Raw genomic sequence first — 21,039 nt, forward strand, 5'->3', positions numbered from 1 at the left:
GGCAATTGTCTGGACCATCTGGCTGTGGCAGGGAACAGCTTGAGCATACCTGGTGAAATGATTTGTGTTCATAAGAATATGCTCTAAATCATCCTTAGACCTTTCAAATAATAAGAAGTCCATGCAAACCAGCACCCAAATAAAAAGTAAATGAATTCTTACTAACGGTTTCAGTATACACACTACTATTAGTACTGCCATGCTGGTAAAATAGATGAGATCTTTTTACTTATCCATGAAGACTGATAATGGTCACAAATGTGTATGGCATGTATACTGTATGGTTTAGTTTCAATTCGAATTTCAAAACTTATCTATTAAAAAATATAAAGGTACAAAGAATTTCATAACTACGGTTCAGATTCAAATACTAATAATAATAATAATAATAATAAAGCAATCTTACAAGTCAACTAATCCAAGAAAACTGATAACACTACAAATGATGGTAGTGTTTCCTTTTACCCTCATTTGCGCTTCAGAGACCCCCAAATCTTTAATTTGGCCCCCATTTTTGGTACCAATGTTTTTTTTTTACTCAGTCTAACCACCAGTTTCGACACCAAGGTGATTTTTGCCTCTCAGTCTTGTACCCCTAAGGGATACACTGTGATGGTCTAATTTCAAATCATACTTAACATTTTGTTTACTATAAATCAAAATAAAATGCAACTACCAGCACTGAAACGAAACATAAAATGAATTATTAGTTATGGTTAAAGTATTTACACTACCGGTCAGATAATATAATAATAAATTTCAAGCAGCACAGACACTAATTTCAAAATGAACTACGTTACTTTTTAAACCAAAATGTCCAATGAAAACCGTCGTTTCAAGCATGATATTTTGCAGATTTGCATAGATGAACTTCTCCTTTCTGCTATGTACATGGTACATCATTGGCTGTATATGTATAATTCAAAACTTTGATAGCTTAATATTAGCTACATGATAGAGCAGATGGATTTTAAATGAGCGAGTAAAATATAATAAAAAGGTGGTGAGAAATTACAGGGACAGTATGCATACTTCATATTACAATACTTTTAGGTACATGATATTTCAATAGTACATGTTTTTAATCCAATACTAACTAATCTCATGTGTTTTAATTAATTAATTAATAATAATAAAATAATAATAAAAACAACAACATAATTTTATATCAAAAAATACATTTATACTACAATACATTAAGGGTATTTAATTATAACAAGTGAGTTTAATTATTCCATTCTTAATTGATCTTACTTGTCCTGACATCAAAAGCAAAAAAATTCAATTAAAATGGATTAAAAACAGGAATAATTGTTTCACGTCTAAAGCATGATAATTTGGTGCTTTGATTTATAAACAAGTGACAATAAAGATTATACAAATGTCTTCACTCCCCTTAATTAGACTGTTAAATGTCTGCACCTTATGGAGTTCCCATGTTGTTTCTTCATGCAACCTTAATTACAGTTACCTCTCCATGTACAAAACAATAAATATTATGCATGGACTTATTAATGAGTAATGCAGTGTTAATATTTTGTTGTTGTCATTGAATGTTATCTTGTGAGACAAATCGCAAACCAGTAAGTCAACTTATTTTATTTTCAGTCTACAATTTAAAATTACTAAAATTGTGCAAGTTTAAATGAATGTAAATATTTAATTTCAAGTTTATGGCAAATAATTTTAAATTTGATTTTTGAATATCGATTTTTTAAAGTCAGCATTCTTGATATATATTAGCATATTAATTTTATAATGTCATTTAATTATTTTATTTTACTAATTAAATTTAAAGAATGAAAGTGATATTGTGGTACATACTGATACTGATGTAAGGATACAAGAAAAAGGTAATGTTAAGTGATACTTCAATATATATATTTTTTTGTTATCATGTTTGGACAGTTGTAAATAATTTTTACAAACTCATTCTTCTTCTACTTTTGTTTCCTTAGTACGTTCTGTGGTACACTATGATATTAAATACCTCAAAATTAGCTTCTTATGGTGGCAGGGTCCAGTTTCATAAATGGGCCTCTGGCAAATTTCTTAACTTAAGACTATGGTGTGACTTTTTCAGCTTTTATTGTTTACTGTTTATAGATATGGATATATTTGTGAACTAGGTGTTTCAGGCTTGTGTTGTTCTTGAAATTGATGTCAGGCATGTACACCTTCCATAGTTGCTCTGCAGTATGTTGATAGTCAAATACCAATAGCTGGCTAGGAATAAGAGCTAGCCTCCCATAGCAGTAACAGACACGTGGGTTCAAGAGAAAGTAGAATATCTCAACAATGGCTTGGATGACAACTATTCTAAATTGCATCTAGCTATTTAGAAGTGTTTTTCAAAATTTTCATCCTGAGAAAGTGCTTGCGTTTGCAATGTGAGCACCACATGCTGTCAAAAATGGCCTTCGGATGTGAAAAATGAATGTATAAAATAGGGGGTGGGGTGCATAAACTTCTTCTGCTATGAACTGCCATTGACTTCTCTGGTCAAGTGGATAATATTCTTATGCTTTGTTTTAATATAGGTATCTAAAATATGGACCTTTTGACTTCACATGTCTTTGATTTTTTAAGATTTTTTATACTAGGTCGCTGATTGCGGCATTAAATTTGTACATAAAAACTGGCCCCTGCCCCCTTATCTACGCAGATTACCAAGCTGCAATGATCGGTCCCTCGGCCAATACGAGAAATCGCGAGACAAATAAGCTATAGCTGATCGTCAGAAAAGAGTTGCTGTTATACTTCCCCGAATTGTCTAAAGCGCTCACGTTTACGTATCACTGCCAACTCGACTCTGTCTGCGTGAGTTCGAGTCTCGGGTTCGGCCTATTTTGGGCATGTGAGAAAGCTTTCTAGCAGCACAGAGTCTGACGTTTTATCAATAAAGTACGGCGAAATCTCTGACAACATGAAATCACCTTATCGGTAATATAAATGAGCATGTTCATTTATATTACCGATAAGGTGATTTCATGTTGTTAGAGATTTCGCCATACTTTTTTGATAAATCGTCAGACTCCTGTACCAGTAGCTTCTCGTGGGTTGGTGGTTCTTTCCGGGTTCATTTTCTCCACCAGTTATACTATCCGCCATGTATATCCTATCTTGTGCTGAAAAATGGTGTTAAACCCTATAAAAACAACAAAAACAGCAGATATCGTAACGATATGACTTTAAAAATGGTTAAAGCTACGTTAAAAATCCAAATCAATCACACACCTTTGAAAGGGACTTTAGCCTGGTTCCATCACGAGCTTGCTGAAAGCATGGATGGGGACCAGTCTAATACGACGAGAGAGACACAAGGGGGCGCTCTTTAAATACATATTCCGGAGAGGCTTAATTTAAGCTTAAGTTATTTGTATTTGAAACTTGCACAATGTAGAGAATGCTGGCATACCTCTATGCTACTTTCGTTAACTGTGGCCGAAATTTCGTTACATATTGTTATTGTGAAAACTGTACAATGATCTAAGCACACAGCTAACCAAAATGGCTGTTCCCATGTACTCGACAAATCAGCATGAATTATAGATATAAATTACATTATCTTTAGCAGTAATTAAAATAGTGAAAACGAACTTTAACAAAACTAGCTTCTTAAAATGCAATGAATTGAATGACCAAGCATAAAAAAGTAAAAGAAGGTTAATTTTTTTATTTTGCAGTTTACCTTTCAAGTCCAGGAAATGAAAGTAACAATGCAGTTTTTAAAGATGCACAACTGATGTAAGGTCAAGATGTGTTTCTGTGACCCAAACTACAAACATCAATCATACACCAAAACATAAAAAACAAATGGTAATACAGATATTTTAACAATATAAAAGTTGCTTTTTCTTTAAAAATCTAAACCTGTGTAAAATACGAAACATTAGAGTGCCACCACACCTCTTTCCGTATTCGATTTGATATAAGAGTCGTACAGAGATCTCAAATTTCTATCCTCATCCGGAGAACATAACACTCGGGTTAGTTGTATAAATTAAGAGTACACCTCTCCTTTTCCCTTAGAAAACAGATCAACATGTGACGTAAGCAAGATGATGAGAAAAAAATCAACAATCCTAAGTTGCAACTAACAATCTTGGATCGATTTTATTTTTTTTTTTTTTTTTTTTTGCCGTTGTTTCGTTGTTTTATTCACTGCTCGTGCCTAAACCGATTTCCATACAGAAGATATAACTGCGTTTTCAAATCGAACGGAGCTACTCAGACTTCCGGCGAAGGTATTTTTAATATTGTACGACCCGTGGAAAGGCTCGAGTTCTTGACAGCGACATTGAATGAGGACAAAATGACTATAACGGCAGGCCTATGCATCATTTTTGCGTCCTTTTTAAGACTTACTGGTAAGTTTTGATATTCATTTTCTATCTCGAGATAGCTATGCTGAAGATATTTCGAAAACTGGAGTAATATTAATTTTTTTAACAAATTTATTCTCAATTTTATAAAGTTTCGAACATTTGGATATCATCATTTTCCTCGTCAACAGAGGGGAATTTGCAGAAATGTCAAAACTAAAAACATTTTTATGATACTTAAAACTAAATAAATGTCATGATATTGTACATGTATACAGATAAATACAAAAGACAGTAAAATCATGTCTCCCAATTAAAAGGGGGTAAATTAGTCCTACAGTGTAAGTAGCAACAGGGGATGATTTTTTCATAATTATGAAATATATACAAATGGAATGTTTTCTGCATAATTTGAGTGTGCAGATTTCAGAAATGATATCTTTTCAAATAAATGCACAGGAAGCATTCAAACGCATGTACCGTCCACCATTTTTAATATTGGTCTTTGGTCATTTTTTTTTAAATTCTTGACCTCATGTTATTTCAAGCTGAAATTTGCATATTTTTACATATATTTTATATAGAAATGTTTTGTGAACATTCAGCTTTAAGAATAAATTTACCTTTCTATGTTCCTGGTAATTCAGAAGCTCCCCGTGCTTTTCTATCACCCCCCCCCCCATTTTTGCATGAAACACTATGTTTTTGAGTCATACGCAATTTGAAATTATATGTTGCTTTTCAAATGGAATGTTTTCTGCTTAATTTGAGTGTGCAGATTTAAAAATGAACCCATCTTTATATCTTTTCAAATAAATTCACAGGAAGCATTCAAACACATGTACTGTCCACCATGTTTAATATTTGTCTTTGGTCATTTTTTTTTTTTTAATTCTTGACCTCATGTTACTTCATGCTGAAAGTTGCATATTTTTTATGTATGGTTATATATAAATGTGTAGTGAACATTCAGCTTCAAGAATAAATTCACTTTTTCTATGTTCCAGGTACTTGTGAAGACTTTCTGTGCCTTTTTATCACACACCCCCTAACATTTTTGCATGAAATAGCATAATCATGAGTCACACCAAGACGAAATTGTATGTTGCTCTTAAAACCAATAGTGCATATTCATTACAGTGTTCTTGTACATACATATGTAACATTGATCTGAAATCACAATTTAGTAAATAACAGTTGCTATTTTAGTATTTAGTTATCATAAGATATATTTGGTCAGTTTTCATATCTATAATATAAAATCAATGACAAAAGGTTTAACACTAAGTTTTCATTACATTAAGTCAGGATTTCTATAGTGTCAACTTAGGACGGTAGTAGTAAATGGGGTCACCCTAGGGACAATGGGACTTAGCATTAAAAACACCCCTGGGTCACTCTAGGGACAATGGAAATTTAACATGGAGAAAAATCGTGGGTCACTCTAGGGACAATGGGAATTTAACATACAGTTGGGTCTGTCTAGGGACAAGGGAAATTAACATGGGAATAGAGTTTGGGTTTGTCTAGGGACAAGGGGAATTGAATATGGGATTTTTTTTAAAAAAATTTTTTAAATTTAAATTTAAATTTAAAAAAGGGTAGGCAATTGAAAGGCTATCTCTTTTCGAGAAATATGGCTGGCCCTGAAAAGGGCCTTTGGGTTTCTTCTTCTTCTTCTAACTCCTTAACTTCTTCCACCAAGTCCTCACTTTTTCCATTATTCCTTTCTTCTTCTTTTTCTCCTCTGGCATCCAGTCTGGATGGCCCAAGGCTCTAAACTTTTCCTGGACTTTGATCCAATTCTGATTTAGCCTATCAAAATCAGCCTGTTTCTTTTTGTTTTCCTGATCTTTTCTTTCTTTATACCATCTCTTTTTAATCTTCTTTACCTCTACATCCATCACTTTTCTCATCAACTCCTCTCCTTTCCTAAGTCTTTCCTGACCTCTCTCCACATAAGAGCACTCTGTCCCATGTGACATTTTTTCAAGAAAACACCTGACTTTGCTTGCATTGTCAAGTGCTTCCTTTAGGCTTCCCACTCTGACATAGGTGGGATTTATCATACCTCTCAATCTCTTTTCCTCCTCTTCTATCATTCCTGCTATCAGTTCTTTTGCTATGTTTAGACATTTAGCGTAGTCCAGGTACTCTGCTATCTTCCATTCTTTTTCTAGTCTCTCCACTACATAGATACCATCTATTAGCCAGTTGTATATATGTACCAAATTGTTGAACAAGTCACTTGCAACCACCATCTTCGTTTTTTATTATTCCGTAGAATGGTTCTAATGACGAACGTGGTGGGTTCTTATAGTGAAAGCGCGGACGTGATGGAAAACATCCCCCTAAAAACGTAAAATTGATCTTACCTAGATCATGACCAAGCAACGCGCGGACGTGAAGGAAAACATCCCCCACTTTTCTCATTTCATATAATCAAACCCAAACTATACTCTCCACATACGCTAAGAAACAATAAAGAAACCCATAATCTACTATTCACACAAACTTCCTTGAACATTTACAAACAAAAAACACACAAACACATACACTCTCACTATCAATAAAGAGTTAGTGTTTATATTCACACTACTCTACCTACACACATTGGCAAATTAATAGTTATTTCTTTTCTAGAGTATTGGGTAGCCCTTAAAAGGGCTGTTTTTTTTTAACTCCAGATGCACCTATCTAATGGTTGCACCTTCCTGGCCTGGCGCCACACACGCATCTTCTTCCCCAGTCTCCTTTCGCCTTTCTTCTGGGGAGCGCAGAGGGAGGATGATTCACTTCAACACCCCAATCCTCTGTCTCGGGAATATTGTACGACATCCTCTCTTCTAGTTTCTTTTCCTCCTCTTCCCTCTGTCTTCTCTCCTCCTCTTCGTTCTTCATTCTTTCCTCTTCTACTATAGCCTCCGCGGCCAGTTCATTTAACAGGCGCCTGACATATTCCAGATGTATCTGGAGTTCAAGAAGTTTGCTTATTCTGCTATTCATTCTTGTGTTGATCAATCAACAAGGGTAGCTAGACTGCCCAGCGAGTTTCAATTTATAGTGAAAGCGCGGACGTGATGGAAAACATCCCCTAAAAAACATAAAATTGATCTTACCTAGATCATAACCAAAAAAACAACAACGCGCGGACCTAAAAGAAACACTCACTCACTTTTTTATGCTACCCATCACTATTTTAAATTTTTTTTTATAAATCACTTCAATAGACTATCCACATACGCAAAGCAATCCAATCTAACTCCTAATCTACACCTCAAACACCAAAAAAAAAAAGACATCATTTTAATCTACTATCCATACCAACCTACTTAACCACTTACAAACACAAACACACAAACACATACCCTCACATTTTTTAAAAAAAGAGTTAGTGTTTATTTTCACACTACTCTACCTACACACATTGGCAAATCGATCGTTATTTCTTTTCTAGAGTATTGGGGTAGCCCTGAAAAGGGCTGGGTTTTTTTGTTTGCTATGGCATTCTTTTTTAGTTTCTAAGAATGCGATGTCCTCTGAGGATAGACTTTCTGGCGATAGGTCTGCTTCTTCGGAAAGAGAAGAAGAACTCTTTGGTGTCGATACGACAATCGACAAAGCCTCTGTCAGCTTCAGGTTGTTGCTGTTGCTGTTGTTGCTGCTGTTGCTGCTGTTGTTGCTGTCTCTGAAGTCTGTACTTCTCTGTCCATTCTTCTTTCTCCCTGTTCACTTCTTCTCTGAAGAGCTCTTCTATCAGGTCTTCAGTGATTTTTAGCATTCTCACATTCTCTATTTCTTCTGGCTTCGGTATCAGACTGTGTCTGACCCTATGCAAATTCACGTAGGCTTCGTTGAGCTTAGCTAGTTTGGAGCACATCTTCGTAGGAGGATGAGTCGACAATGGATGGTTAGACTGGAAACAACCCGGTTCTTAAAGTCAAAGCGCGGACGTGAAGGAAAACATCCCCCACACGGTTTTTGAGTCGCAACGTTTAGTGAGTGTCATGAGAGGGATAGTAAGAAATGAAAGAGCATCAATCCAACATTCTTATAGCTAAACAAAAGACAAAGGCATTTTTTTTTTAAAACACAACATTTTTTATTCAAAAATCACTTAACACTAAACAACAACTCTAACATTTTTAACAATAATCCAACAATATAACATCAAACAATTTTTTCAAAACACAACATTTTTTATTCAAAAATCACTTAACACTAAACAACAACAACTCTAACATTTTTTAACAATAATCCAACACTAAAAGTTTCTCCACTAGGTAAAGAGGGATAACAGTCTTCCATGGTTTCTAGTAATCTAGGATGACTTCTCTCAAACTGTTGATTTCTATGGTATTATCGAATTCTGCATACAGGATGACGTTCACCGTTTCATCAGGGTCTCGGTCTTTAAACTGAATTTCCACACGAATCTGGCCGGATTTTATAGGGTGGAAATGTCCCTCGTCGCTGCCTTGGTCTGGAGTGAAATCAAAAGCCCACAAAGCGTAGCCTCCTGCATAATCCTCGTACGTAATACCGTGACTGGTATTGGTTCCTAACTGTCCGGTGGCTTCGTACAGGGACAAGTACGATCTCAAGCAATTCTTCTTGGTAAAGTCAGGTTCAAACGGTCGGGTACACAAGGTCTTGCCATCGCGACTGACTTCGATTTTGGACACGCCAAAGTGTTGAAAGTAGAAAGGATTTTTTTCGGCAGCTCCGTTGAAGGCTGTATTCTCGACGATACCAACGATCAAACGTTTGGGTAACTGTCCTTGGAACAGATGATCTTCGATCATGGATCGCTGTCCCTTGGGAATGGTGAAGGTTTTCACTTCCACGCGTCGTATGGGATACTTGGCAGTCGTTCTGCTCAACGTCTGACTGATGTCGTTTCCCACTTTAGGTAACACTTCCACACGGCGTACGTAGAGTCTGGCTTCTTGGATTTTGGTTTTGTAACCGTCACTATCAGCCAATAAATGGAAAGCGGTACTAAAAGACTCGTTGTCGTAAACGATGGGTAATTCGTTTTTCTTGAGCATGGCCTTTCTCATGTCCATGTCTCCGCCCAACATGTCAAACAATTCAGGACAAAATAAAATGGACATGATTTTACTTCGTTCCAATTTCATCAAGAAGCGACGAGCTGCTTTGTGGTACTCCATGGTGACACTTTTGTTGACATGCTCCAAAGCTTTCAGAAACACGACATTAAACCTGGAGGCTATGGTGCTGACCAAATGTTGACCACTAAAATAATAGCCTGGGGGAATGAACAAGTGATAGGTGGTGTACTTTTGTGTACGGGTTTTCTTGTCATATTTGACATTGCTATCCATCCATTGTTGCATTTGCTCCTCATGAACTTCCACATCAAAAAAATTTTGATTGGGAAGGACATTGAGGACTTGGGTCGGGTGAATGATTTCTACTAAAGCCACTTCCCAATGGGCTTCGTGATCTAACTGGATGGCCTGAGGTAATTTGGCCGTGTAACAGCACAACGTGTTCTTGGGAAACACCTCCATGGAACTGTCACTGGGTAAAGTTAAGTAAAATTGGCTTTGGTGACTCATAATTCCAGAGTTCTGTGGCTGTCCGAGGGGTTAGTGACGTCAGAGGCGTGTCTCCGTCTGAAATGGGGTTCTGGTTGTGGTTGAAGTGGTGACTGGCACTGGCACTGGACACAAGGTTCCCGGGGTTCCCGTTCGAGGTGAATTTCAGGGAGGGATTAGGAAGCAGGTAACCGATGCAACTGCTCAATAAAATGGTCCACAATTGTTTATCTCCTTGTTGTAAACTCAAATTGGCGATGGCTCCCCCGATGACACAATACACCACGAAGATTTGGCAGAAAAAGACGATTTGCGTTTTAGGCACACGTTCTCCACACCACACCCACAAGGGTTGTTTTTGTAAATCTTGCACAGAAGAACTAGGGGAAGGAGGAGTGGTCGACGTAGCTGCGTCTGTGTGAAAAGGCATGATGGTCACTTCTTTTTATAGTCGATGACTTGCGAAGCGTCGATCCAAGAATCAAAACTGGGTGGATATCCTTTCCAACGTACTTTGACTTCTTTGACACTTCGTTTGCCCACTTTACGGGTTCTGCGTTCCAGAATGCTTTCGATGTCGTACACGTCGTCTTCTTTTTTGGTGACACGTTGTAACTCGGGCAAATAAAACGTTCCTTTGAGCACTTCTCCGTTCATGTCTTCCAATTTATAGACGGCAGGATGACGGCCATGCACTCGTCCAGTGACGCGAAACAATTCGGTCGTCCAGTTAGGTAAGTAACCTTTGTCGAAAGTGCGTTTGGATTTGCCAATGCGCACCCAATCTCCTACGGTCAACTCTCCACTTTTCTTGAGGACAGCCCTCGTCGGGGACGTACCAAACAGGCGCTCAAACACCAACACTTCGTTGTCGGGAGTCACGTCTTGCGGGGCACGTCCGATGCTTCGATGGTAAGATTGGTTGTACGCTTGCACCAGGTGCGGTAAGATGTCGATGTACTTCAGAGTGTGGTGATGCGTAAAATATTTCCACATGCGTTCTTTCAAAGTGCGTTGAAAACGTTCCACGATGCTGGCTTTGGTTTCGGGATTCTCGGTGGTAAAAAAAGGAATGTCACGTTTCTTTAACTCTTTTTGGAAAGCTTGGTTCAGAAATTCGGTGCCTTTGTCCGTTTGCCATCGAAGAGGGTGACGACCGCTTTGTTTCAACACTCGTTGCAGGGCTCGCACTAACTCGCTGCTCAATTTGGAAGTCAAGGGCACGACCCAGGCAAATTTGGAAAAGACGTCGATGACACAAAACAAATATTTGTAGCCACGATTGTAGCTGGCCAAATGAGAGACATCGGCTAAATCGGCTTGCCATTGATGATCGATGCCTTCCACTCGGGTGCGACTTCTGGCAAACTTGCGTCGAATGGGTTTGTGTAAAGTGTAGGTAGCTTGTTCTTGTAACCATCGTTGCACTTGAGGTAAACAGAGACTTTTCAGTCGCGTTTTAGCAGCACGATACAATTTTTGAACTCCTGCGTAACCTGCAGGATGCGAGGGATCGTAGTAAATGCTGGCTAAGACTTTTTCCATTTTGTTGGTTTGTTAATAAGTCACCCACTCTTCGGTGATGCTACTTTGAGTGGGTCGAAAGGGTGGTTTGGAAACGGATTTACGTGTCCGATGGGCTACGGGAGTAGAAGTCGAAGGTAGTGGTCGAGGTGGAGGTGACAATAGAATGGCTTTGGTTTTCTTTTCTTTTTTCACTTCTGGTTTCCCTTCTTTCTTTTTCACTTCTGTCGAAGGAGGAGTGGACATCATCTTTTTAACCCAAGCTTTCATTTCTTCTCGTTGGGGTGTGGGGTACGGGGTCAACAAGGATGCTGCAATCTTACTCGAAATGGGAGCTGCTGACGGTGTTTGAAACACTTCTCGCATCTCTTCTTCCTCAGGCATTCGTGGGGTAGCATCTCTGGTGACCCCAGGGGATGGTAGTAGTGGTGGTGGTGGTAATGATGATGGTGCTGGACTTTTCATCAAGGTCTTAAAATCTTTCAAAGTGGGTAGAGCTGTTTCGTCTAAAGCTTTCTGGTGAAAGAGTTGCAGTCGTTGCAAGAGTTGACCGTACTTTTGCGATTTTTCTGTTTCGGACAAATCTTGGCGATCCATCAAGGACTGCAATTCGTGTTGTAACTGGGACATCTCGCTCAAATGGGGATTGGGAGGTAAATGCGGGGTGCGTTGTTCTTGCCACCGATGGTATTCCATCCATCGTTTGTAAGGCACTAAAGCTAGTTTTCGTCCTTCCATGGAGTTGTCAGGGGTCGATTCTGAGATCTTGGAACTTCCGAGGCCTTTTTATCTTGCTCCCACCAGTCCTCCCAACATGGTTCCCAAGACTCCTTTCAGTGTGGGGCCTAACAAGAGAGGCAAAATGCCTCCACGTTGGACCAACATCTTCTTTTTTTGACGAATGGGAATTTTCTTTTGAACCATTTGGCGAAGAACATAACGATGTTTGCCTAAGCATTGTTTCTGGTGTTTGGACAAAGGGATCGTGCCTTTCAAAACGTTCAAACAACATTCGCACACGGTATCGATGACCTCTTTGGAGGCTGTTTGAATGAGTTTTTTTCCTAGGGGTGGAGAAGCTTTGGACAGGACAGATAACATGTCCCCATGTTTGGTTAAACGTGGTGGCAGTCCTTTCCTTTTCTTTCCTTGGGGTTTTCTGGAGGGTGACATCTTTGAGTCTTCAGGAGCACCAAAAAAACACTGATACCCTACTCGGTCACAGGTCTTTTTTATGCTGGAACGCGTCGCCACTGATTGTCTTGACGTCGTATCAGTTTGAGGACAGGCATGACACGTCGTGCAGGGGTACGCAACGGACTAAATCGAGCCAGTTCTTGCTTGGACAAATCCAGTAAACTTTGTAACATGCCCGATCTTTCATGGACTTTGATTTTGGGAGAAGGTACTTTGTGAGCAGCAGCCACTGCCACTAAATTGGAGGGTCCTCCCACTGGGGATGTTCTTTTGGGGGTCATCAACGGAGAAGTTCTTGGTGTGATCAACGTCTCCAAGTACTCTTCAGTTCCTGGTGTCATCAACGGAGAAGTGGACAAACGTGAGGATGCCGGAGACGCAGTCACTGCCGTGGCAGATCATGGTTTGCGAGTGTAAGGTTGCGTCCTGGCCGAAGTGCCTCTCTTGCGACTAGTTTTCTTCTGTGGACTTTTCTTTTTCTGGGGACTTTTTCTCTGTTTCTTTTTCTGGGGGCTTCTTTTCTTTTTCCGGGGTGGTGGTGTCTGGTCAGAGGAGGGTCCTGCCACTGGAGAAGTTCTCCTTGGGGACCTGGTCTTTTTCTTCTTGGGGCTTCGTTGGACTTTTGTGTTGGGGATAACTTTGGGGGCATTAGGATCCCATCTTAAGAGTGAGCGAATGATGACCCCTCCTAGAGTACCGCTCCCTCCAGGTTTCAAAATGATTTGTTTTTTGGTTTGAGTGTCGATGCGGGGATCGGCCAGTTGGACCAAAGCGACTTTGTTTCGATCGAAAAAGCGTTTGGTTTGATGAGGAATCTGAATGATTCCTTGGAGTAGTTGACGTGCCGTCACCGTGAACCATCGTAAGACTTCGTTGAGACTAGCTTCTAAGACACGAGCTCGTGTTTGTGGATTTTTTTCTCGACTGATGCCATACAAGGCACGAATCAATTTGACGGGAAGATGCGACTGAAGGGACGTCATGTTCACACTGTGTGAGACAGACGAAAAGGGTCTGAGGTTTTTATAGAATTTTTTATGGGGAGTGAAATGAAGTTGAGGACGGAGACGTGTACAGGACAGGCCCTCCGTCTTGGCACCAGTGGTGAAACAAGTAGGTACGAAATCGCAAATCCTCGGGAGTCGTAGGTTTCAAATCGACGAGTAAATAGGCGTGTGGCGTTTGAGTGGCATCGTCGTACGCCTGAGTCAGCCAAGGCGTTCCTAACTGTTTGGCTAAGACTTGCACTTGCGATTTATCTCGAGGGCTTTTAAACAAGACCACGTAATGCGCATTGAGACTGATGGTGCGATGGGCTTTACTTTGTTGAAACAAATTTTGGGTGATGTAAACGACACTGCATTACGGTGATGCCCTTTGCGCGTAAGCCACAGTTTAATTTCTTCTTCGTCTTCTCCTAACATGTCGTCGAAAATGACCAAATGGGTTTGACGGGAGTCAGAGACGATACCGTCGTCTTCTTTAGGAATGCCTTCCACAAACACGATGGAATCGCCTTGACTTTCTCGCAAGAGGCTGTACGCCGATTGCCACTCTTTGTAACACCACACGATCCGTTGAGGTGGCCGATCGATCAAATGATGTTTATGTTCGATCAAACGTTTGACGAATTCGGTTTTGCCTGAACCGCTAGGTCCAGCAATGAGCATGTTAAAGGGAAGGCGAAGATACAAAGCCTCCCAACTGGCACGATCTAAGTGTTCGTCGATGACTTTGACAGTAGAAGAAGAGGGAGCAGAGACAGCAGAGGTAGCCATTGTGTGAGAAATATCACTTGTGACACGAAAACAAACAAGACAAGAGTTTATATACTTTTTCAGAACGCGTTTATTGAATGTTTCAAACATGAATACGAAAGACAAAAATACATAAAAGCCAAAGGCTTAAGTACAAGAATAAAAGGCACATGATAACCATGAACGTGGAATAAACACAAGTGTCTGTACAACATGTTTTGGGTAAAGTTCTAACCAGTTCTATAGTAGGGGGCAAGGTCACACAAGTGTCCTCCCGAAAGGGTCTTTCAGGCCTGTCCAAGACAGTCCCGTCCTGGGTGACGGGTTCTTCTGGCACCGTCACTAACACGGGTTGAAAAGTAACTTTTTTCCTTGAATAACTCTCGTGCATACTGGGCCACCTCTTGGGTCCAAGCCAAACCAATCTGGTTTCTTCTTCGTCAACGACATGGTAAGTTACTTCAATGAACAATGAACTATCGATCTTGCCTAGGGTTCCTTTTTATATACAGACCAATACCGACGTGACCGTACGGCAACGTAAAGTGATTGGGAAGTCGCACTCGCTTCTGGTATACAATTTGATAGACTTTTTCCAAGGGTCGACTGACGATGTGATGAGTGGGTAAACGTACAATCTTGTTCGGTTGATAGGTGGTCACTTTAAAGTTTCCATCCTCTCCCGATTGCAAGGCTTCTTTCAATACCCCAAAGTTGACCACTCGACTGGTACGATGATTCAGAGTCAGTCTTTTCACTTTGCACGTCGTGTGCACTTCTCCTTGTTTGTCCCGGTATTCGTAGCCGTAATTTTTGGGACCGCCACTGACGAAACTTAGAATCTTGTCGTCGGGATGCTCGTCTGTCCAGGCTCCTAAACGGTCTCCTTCGATGTTAGGGTGATGTTGAATCGGGTGATGGATGTAAATGCAACTGTCCGTGTCAAAGTACAGGACGCGTTCTTCTAACAGTTCTAAAGCTTCGTACAATTTTAAGCGAGCATGAGCTGTCACGTAAGCCGCAATGATGACATTTCCAAAAGGGTCGTCTTGTACAAAGTCCAGATCTTCTTCGTAATTGACCAAGATCAAATCCTCTCGAACGACGTCCACGTGTTTCATGTATTTGGTTTTGTCGTGAATCATCTGGAAGTAGCGGGAAGGTTCTGTCAAATATTCCGTCTTGGGTAAACACGGTCGTTGTGCCATTTTACCCCACAAGCAATTTAACATCACTTTGGCAAACGATCGCCTGCCTTCGTTTTTATCGATGTGGTCTAAAGAGATGCCTTCTTGTTCGTAGTATTTCTCTTTGAATTGTATTTGGTCTTCGGGAGTGTGACACCAGGAAGGATAGCCGCTGGCTTCTTGTTTCAGTTTCAAAAGGGCATCCACGTAGTCGGCGAAAATGCCTTTCTGCGTGGGGTCACCCTTGTGGTACTGTTGTGTCTTGGGAAATTGGCAAATTTCGTACACTTCTAACAGTTGGTATCCCATGTCCAGAGCTTTGAACAATTCCACGCTGACCCAGGTTCCCGTCAAGGCACGTTCTTCCTGGCTGTGATGGCAAGGTTGGTCCTGGTTGCACGTTTCGGCACAAGTACGGCACAAGGGAAACATCAGTTTGCCTTGACAATGGTGAGGTAAGACGGGATTGTATAGGTTCGTGGGAGGCAAAACTTTACACTTGATCAAGCCTTCGTATTGTCGAATGTTTTTCAGGTCGATGTGTTCCGTCAGCAATCGCGGGTGCCCTACAGGAAACCGACAATATTTGCACACGTAGGGATACAGCGAACACACATCCAAGTATTTGATTTCTTCTCCTTTCTCTTCGTCGGATTGGTACAGCAAACAGGTGGCATTGGTCCTTCCTCCGTACAAACTATCCCTCGGGTTCAACGGGTCCATGAGCTGGTAACTTTCCATGAGGCGTTTAAACTCGAGATCGGTTTTCATACGATGATCGTACTCGTGTTCCCACATTTCCACCACTTGGTATCCTTGCTGTTCTAACTTTAGGCGCCGCTGACAAGTGTCCTGGTACAAGTCTTCCATGGTTCGTTGTAAAAACTGATTTTTAGTGCTACGGTCAGGGTAACAGACGGGACATCCGTGAAATAAGCAGCCGTTAAACTCGTACACGATCTTGGGGTTTTCTAAGTCCCAGCCATCGACCGAATACGTTCCGATGGTCTTTTCACCCCCTCCGTTGCGGGCATGCTGAATCCATTTGTCTTCCTTGTCGCACAAGTAATGTAACCAGCGTAGGGCTTTGATCGAGTATTGACGCTTGACATAGTGGGTCGCTTGAGGGCTGATGACAGCTACGGTGTTTTCAGGCATGAATCGTTGTCGATACACTAAGGAACACGCTTTGGCAATGGTGCAAGCTTCTTTCAAAGGATCGACCCCTCCGTGTTCCATGAACAGTTCTCGAAATTTTCCACAGCAACGTCGTAAAATGTCCACGTCGGAACGACAATACTTTAGCATTTCTTCCTGAAAGTCGAAAGGGTCCGAGGCGTGAGCCTGGTACCAAGCGTAGAAAGCTTCTCGTTGTTCGGTACGCATGTTGTCGGGGTCGTAATAGTGAGCCTCGGGTAAATGGGGTAGAACGGCATGTTGATTGGCTTCCGTATTGAAAAGGTGTGGAAAGTACCCTTTAGCCATTTCTGTCATTCCAAACGTTTTAGGCATTCGACTCAAAGGCATGGCCAAATAGCTCATCGAATCTTTAAACTGTACTTGTCCCACTTGCATGAAAATGATTTTGGCTCCGTTCAAAGTCACTTTAGGACGCTCGGTGCCTTGTTCCATATAGTATCTCAAAAGAAACTGTCCATCGTATCCGGAGAAATTGTGAGCCATCACCGTGGCATGACGATGACAATCTCCGTAACGTTCGATGTCCTCTTGGCTCCACATCTTGTCGATGGGGTCTAAGACCCATTGGGCAAAATCGGCTAACGTGTTCGGTCCCCGAAAGATTTTTTCACGTCCTCCAGGAATCTTGCTGCAGTGAGGGCAATGACTGAAGATAGGTTCTTGAATGCACTTCTCGCACGCTCGATGAGCCACGCAGAAATTAGGAATGTGAATGCCGGTCTCTTGCATGCATTCGAAATCGAAAAAGATGAAATTGCCTTTCTTCTTGTGACCGTCCTCTTTCTCTGGTGGGGGTTGGTATTTTTGCACGTAGCATTCGTGTTCCAAGTCCACGATGCGGTGACAAATGTGACATTTTTTCTTTCCTCGACATACGTGTGCCTTGGTACTATTGGTACGTATGCCTTGTCCACAGGTAGGGCACATTCTCAGCAGTTGACAAGCACATTTCTTCTGTGAACCTTGTGTTTTCAAATGTTGTTGGTAACAGGTAGGACTGACAAACGTGCGCAGACAAGTTGAACAAGGCACTAGTTCTTCGCTCAGACAGGGTGGAGAGGCCAAACATCCTGGGCATTTCCATCCACAATGTTTGTGTTGTTCTCGATTATTATAACCATAGTCACATTTCTCACAATAATAAACATATCCCAGGAATCCGGTGATACTGGTAATGGTATCGAAATGTTCATCGTGATAATAGACATGAATGTATTTTCCGTCCTTAAAATCTTGGCCTCGAAACAACAGAGGCCCGCGCATTTCTTGAGGGTGCACTTTCAAGGTGTAGCGTGGAGCTAGGGCATCTTGCAATTTTTGCATCTCAGGAATGCCACAGGGTGTGTCATTGGACAGGCCAGCTTGTTGCAACAGGAGTTCTGCTTCGTTTCGTTGTTTGGTTCGGTTCGATTTTCGAATGTTCTCCCAGGTTCTTTTCCATTCTACCGTGTCGTTCTTGTTGGCATAGGTTCGTCCCACCACGATGGCACGGGCTAAGCACATCTGGTCATGAGGGTTGTTAATTCGGACGAGACTTGTTTTGGTGTTGCGAAGGTCGTCCACCAATAAGACCTTTTTGCGTCCTGTCCCTTGAGGAAGAGAGACGTGAGCCATTTTCAGTGTGGCTTTACCATCGGTGATGTCAAACTGGTCATTAGATTGTTGTACGTGTTGAATCTTGTCCATGATTTTGGAAGGGGTTAGTTCTGCGGGTCTGCTAAACTCGATCCAAACAGGGGATTTCAAACCGTCGTGATCTATGGATAGTGTCAAGCGATCGTCTTCTTTGGCTTGACATTGTCGCTTGAGTGCGGTGAGCAAAGAATCCCACATCTCGGTGATAAACCCTTCTGCTTTCTCCAATGGTACGTCGGCCTTAAAATCTTTAAACTTCACCGTGTAGGTGTAAGCCGTGGTTCCAAATTTTCTAGAGGAGCGCTTTTCCGTCTCTCGAATGGAATAGTATTTTTCAGGGTTGACTAAGGGTGACGAACTTGGTTTAGAGGTTTCAAATTCTGGTTCACTCATGTCCTCTTCAAAATCACTGGCATGAATTTGTGTCAAGATTTCAGCTCTGGTACGAGGCGATAGATCACGTTTCTGCCTCGTACTTTCTTCTTCTTCTTTCTTCTCGAATGAATGGGATCGTTTCATCTTGAGTGCAAAACGTCAAATGACTCAAGTGTAAACAGCATAAACTAATTTATAGTCATGGCAGACCAGCGTATATAAAAGGGTGTGTGTCTTGTCCTTTCACTATTCATTTCACTCTCAAGCCGAGCACAACGATGGAAGAGACTACCCAGATGGAACGTTTCATCAGAGCTTTGCGAGGGGTCATTAGAACATTTTCTTCAGACCAGCCGACGGACTACTCTCCTTCCTTTCGAGATAAAAGTGAAGATACTTGCTATATCTGTCAGAAGAAAGGGCATTGGTCTTCCGAGTGTCCAGACCGTCAAAAAAGAAAGAAAACAGGGGCTAAAAAAGACAAAAGTAAAGATACCTGTTATTATTGTAAAGAAAAAGGACATTGGTCTCCAGATTGCCCAAAAAAGAAACAAGAGGAATCAGAAGAAGAGAGGGATTCTTCAGAGGAAGAGAGGGATTCTTCTGAGGAAGAAAGAAGACAGGTGAAGAAAAAGAAACAGGAGAAAAAAAGAAGGGAAGAAAGCGAGGAGGAAGAAGAGGAAAAGAGTGTGACGGTGAAAAAATTCAAAAAAACAGAGAGACTAAACAAGGAAACAGAAGAAGTCAATGAACTTTTAATTAAAGTGATGTGAATTGTGAATTGGATTGTAACTATGGATAAAAGAATACATTAATGATACAAGGTAAGTGTCTTTGAGTTGTGATTTTAAAATAAGAAGCTACACTAACGCACTCATACACAGACACGTACTATAAGGGTAAAATGGGTGGGGTTTTTTTTGTTGAGTTATTGGCAAATTGAAATTGTATTTCTTTTCGAGAAATGTGGGTGGCCCTGAAAAGGGCCTTTTTTCTTTATGGTGTAGGAGTGAGTTTAACCAATCAACTTTAACTGCCTTAAGCCTTTGCCACGGCCGAGGCCTACTTCTGATGATTGGGTTGAAATCACTAAGGGTGGTACGATAGGCTTAGTCACAGGGTTGGCGTGTTTAGCTCGGGAAGGTCGTATTCTCTTCGGTCGTGATAAAGAAGTCTGATACATTTGTTTCAGACTTCTTAACTCCGCTAAAATGTCCAACAGTACCGTAGCCGTTTGATTTTCACCCTCTTGTTTCTTTGCTGCTACTTCTTCTTGCTGTTGTTTTTTTCTTACCTCTTCTTGTTGCTGTTGCTGTTGCTGTAGGAGAAAAGCTTGTTCCGCTTCCTTTTGTCGTTGCATAAATTTCTCCAATTCTTCTTTCTGTCTCTGTCTAAAATTCTCCACTTGCGGTAATGAAGAATGAGACGAAGGTTCCGGAACAAATTCTTGCGAGGTAAGAAAATCCACAAAATCTCAATGTACCTCTTCTGAAAGTAAGTCCGGGTTCCCTTGGGCGGTCTCCCCTGCTGGTGCACCCCAATGGATCGTTTTCTGAATTTCCGTCATGTTGAATCACTGTCGCATAGATTGACTGCACACAAGCGCTAGCGAATCTATATAGACCAACTGACGTCACAGACTAATCTCTTCGGATTGGATGCGGGCTGACTGAATTTTGTAACGCGTGTTTGGATTGGTGAATGAACTCAATCCGTTTCAATTCTACCTCTACCTATAAATAAGCTCAGTTCGGTGCATTGATTCACTTGTTCTCGTCGCTTCAAGATGTGGACCGATGTGCAATCTTCTACGCTTGTGTCTTCCATGATGTTTAGGACGGACATGCTCATGTATGTCAGGTCCAAGTGGACTGTTGTTGATAGGACAGATACTAGTCAATGGATGAGGAGAGTTTACATAGAAAGACAAGGATGTCTCAAGAGGGTACTTGTGTATGGACCGGCAGTTAGAAGGAGTTTAAGAAGAAGAATAAGAAGATGTGACAGATGCCATCTATGTTAATATTAATATTAACATAAACCCAAAGGCCCTTTTCAGGGCCAGCCATATTTCTCGAAAAGAGACAGCCTTTCAATTGCCTACCCTTTTTTAAATTTAAATTTAAATTTAAAAAATTTTTTTTAAAAAAATCCCATATTCAGTTCCCCTTGTCCCTAGACAAACCCAAACTCTATTCCCATGTTAATTTCCCTTGTCCCTAGACAGACCCAAACTCTATGTTAAATTCCCATTGTCCCTAGAGTGACCCACGAT

At 40.9% G+C, this 21,039-nt stretch overlaps 1 protein-coding gene across 1 annotated transcript in view; it reads left to right on the forward strand.

Annotated features, from left to right (window-relative positions):
* The first annotated feature begins 4,239 nt into the window (after positions 1-4,239).
* The window catches only part of LOC149782390 (uncharacterized), a 73,895-nt gene continuing 57,095 nt past the window's right edge, over positions 4,240-21,039 (forward strand). The window contains exon 1 of the mRNA XM_089935126.1: positions 4,240-4,370. Within this exon, the coding sequence (XP_089791252.1) occupies positions 4,316-4,370 (55 nt within the window). The 5' untranslated portion in view covers positions 4,240-4,315. The remainder of the gene's footprint in view (positions 4,371-21,039) is intronic.

The sequence above is a fragment of the Sinohyriopsis cumingii genome, chromosome 15 (assembly GCF_028554795.1).
Source record: "Sinohyriopsis cumingii isolate HCF-2022 chromosome 15, ASM2855479v2, whole genome shotgun sequence".
Lineage (NCBI taxonomy): Eukaryota > Metazoa > Mollusca > Bivalvia > Unionida > Unionidae > Sinohyriopsis > Sinohyriopsis cumingii.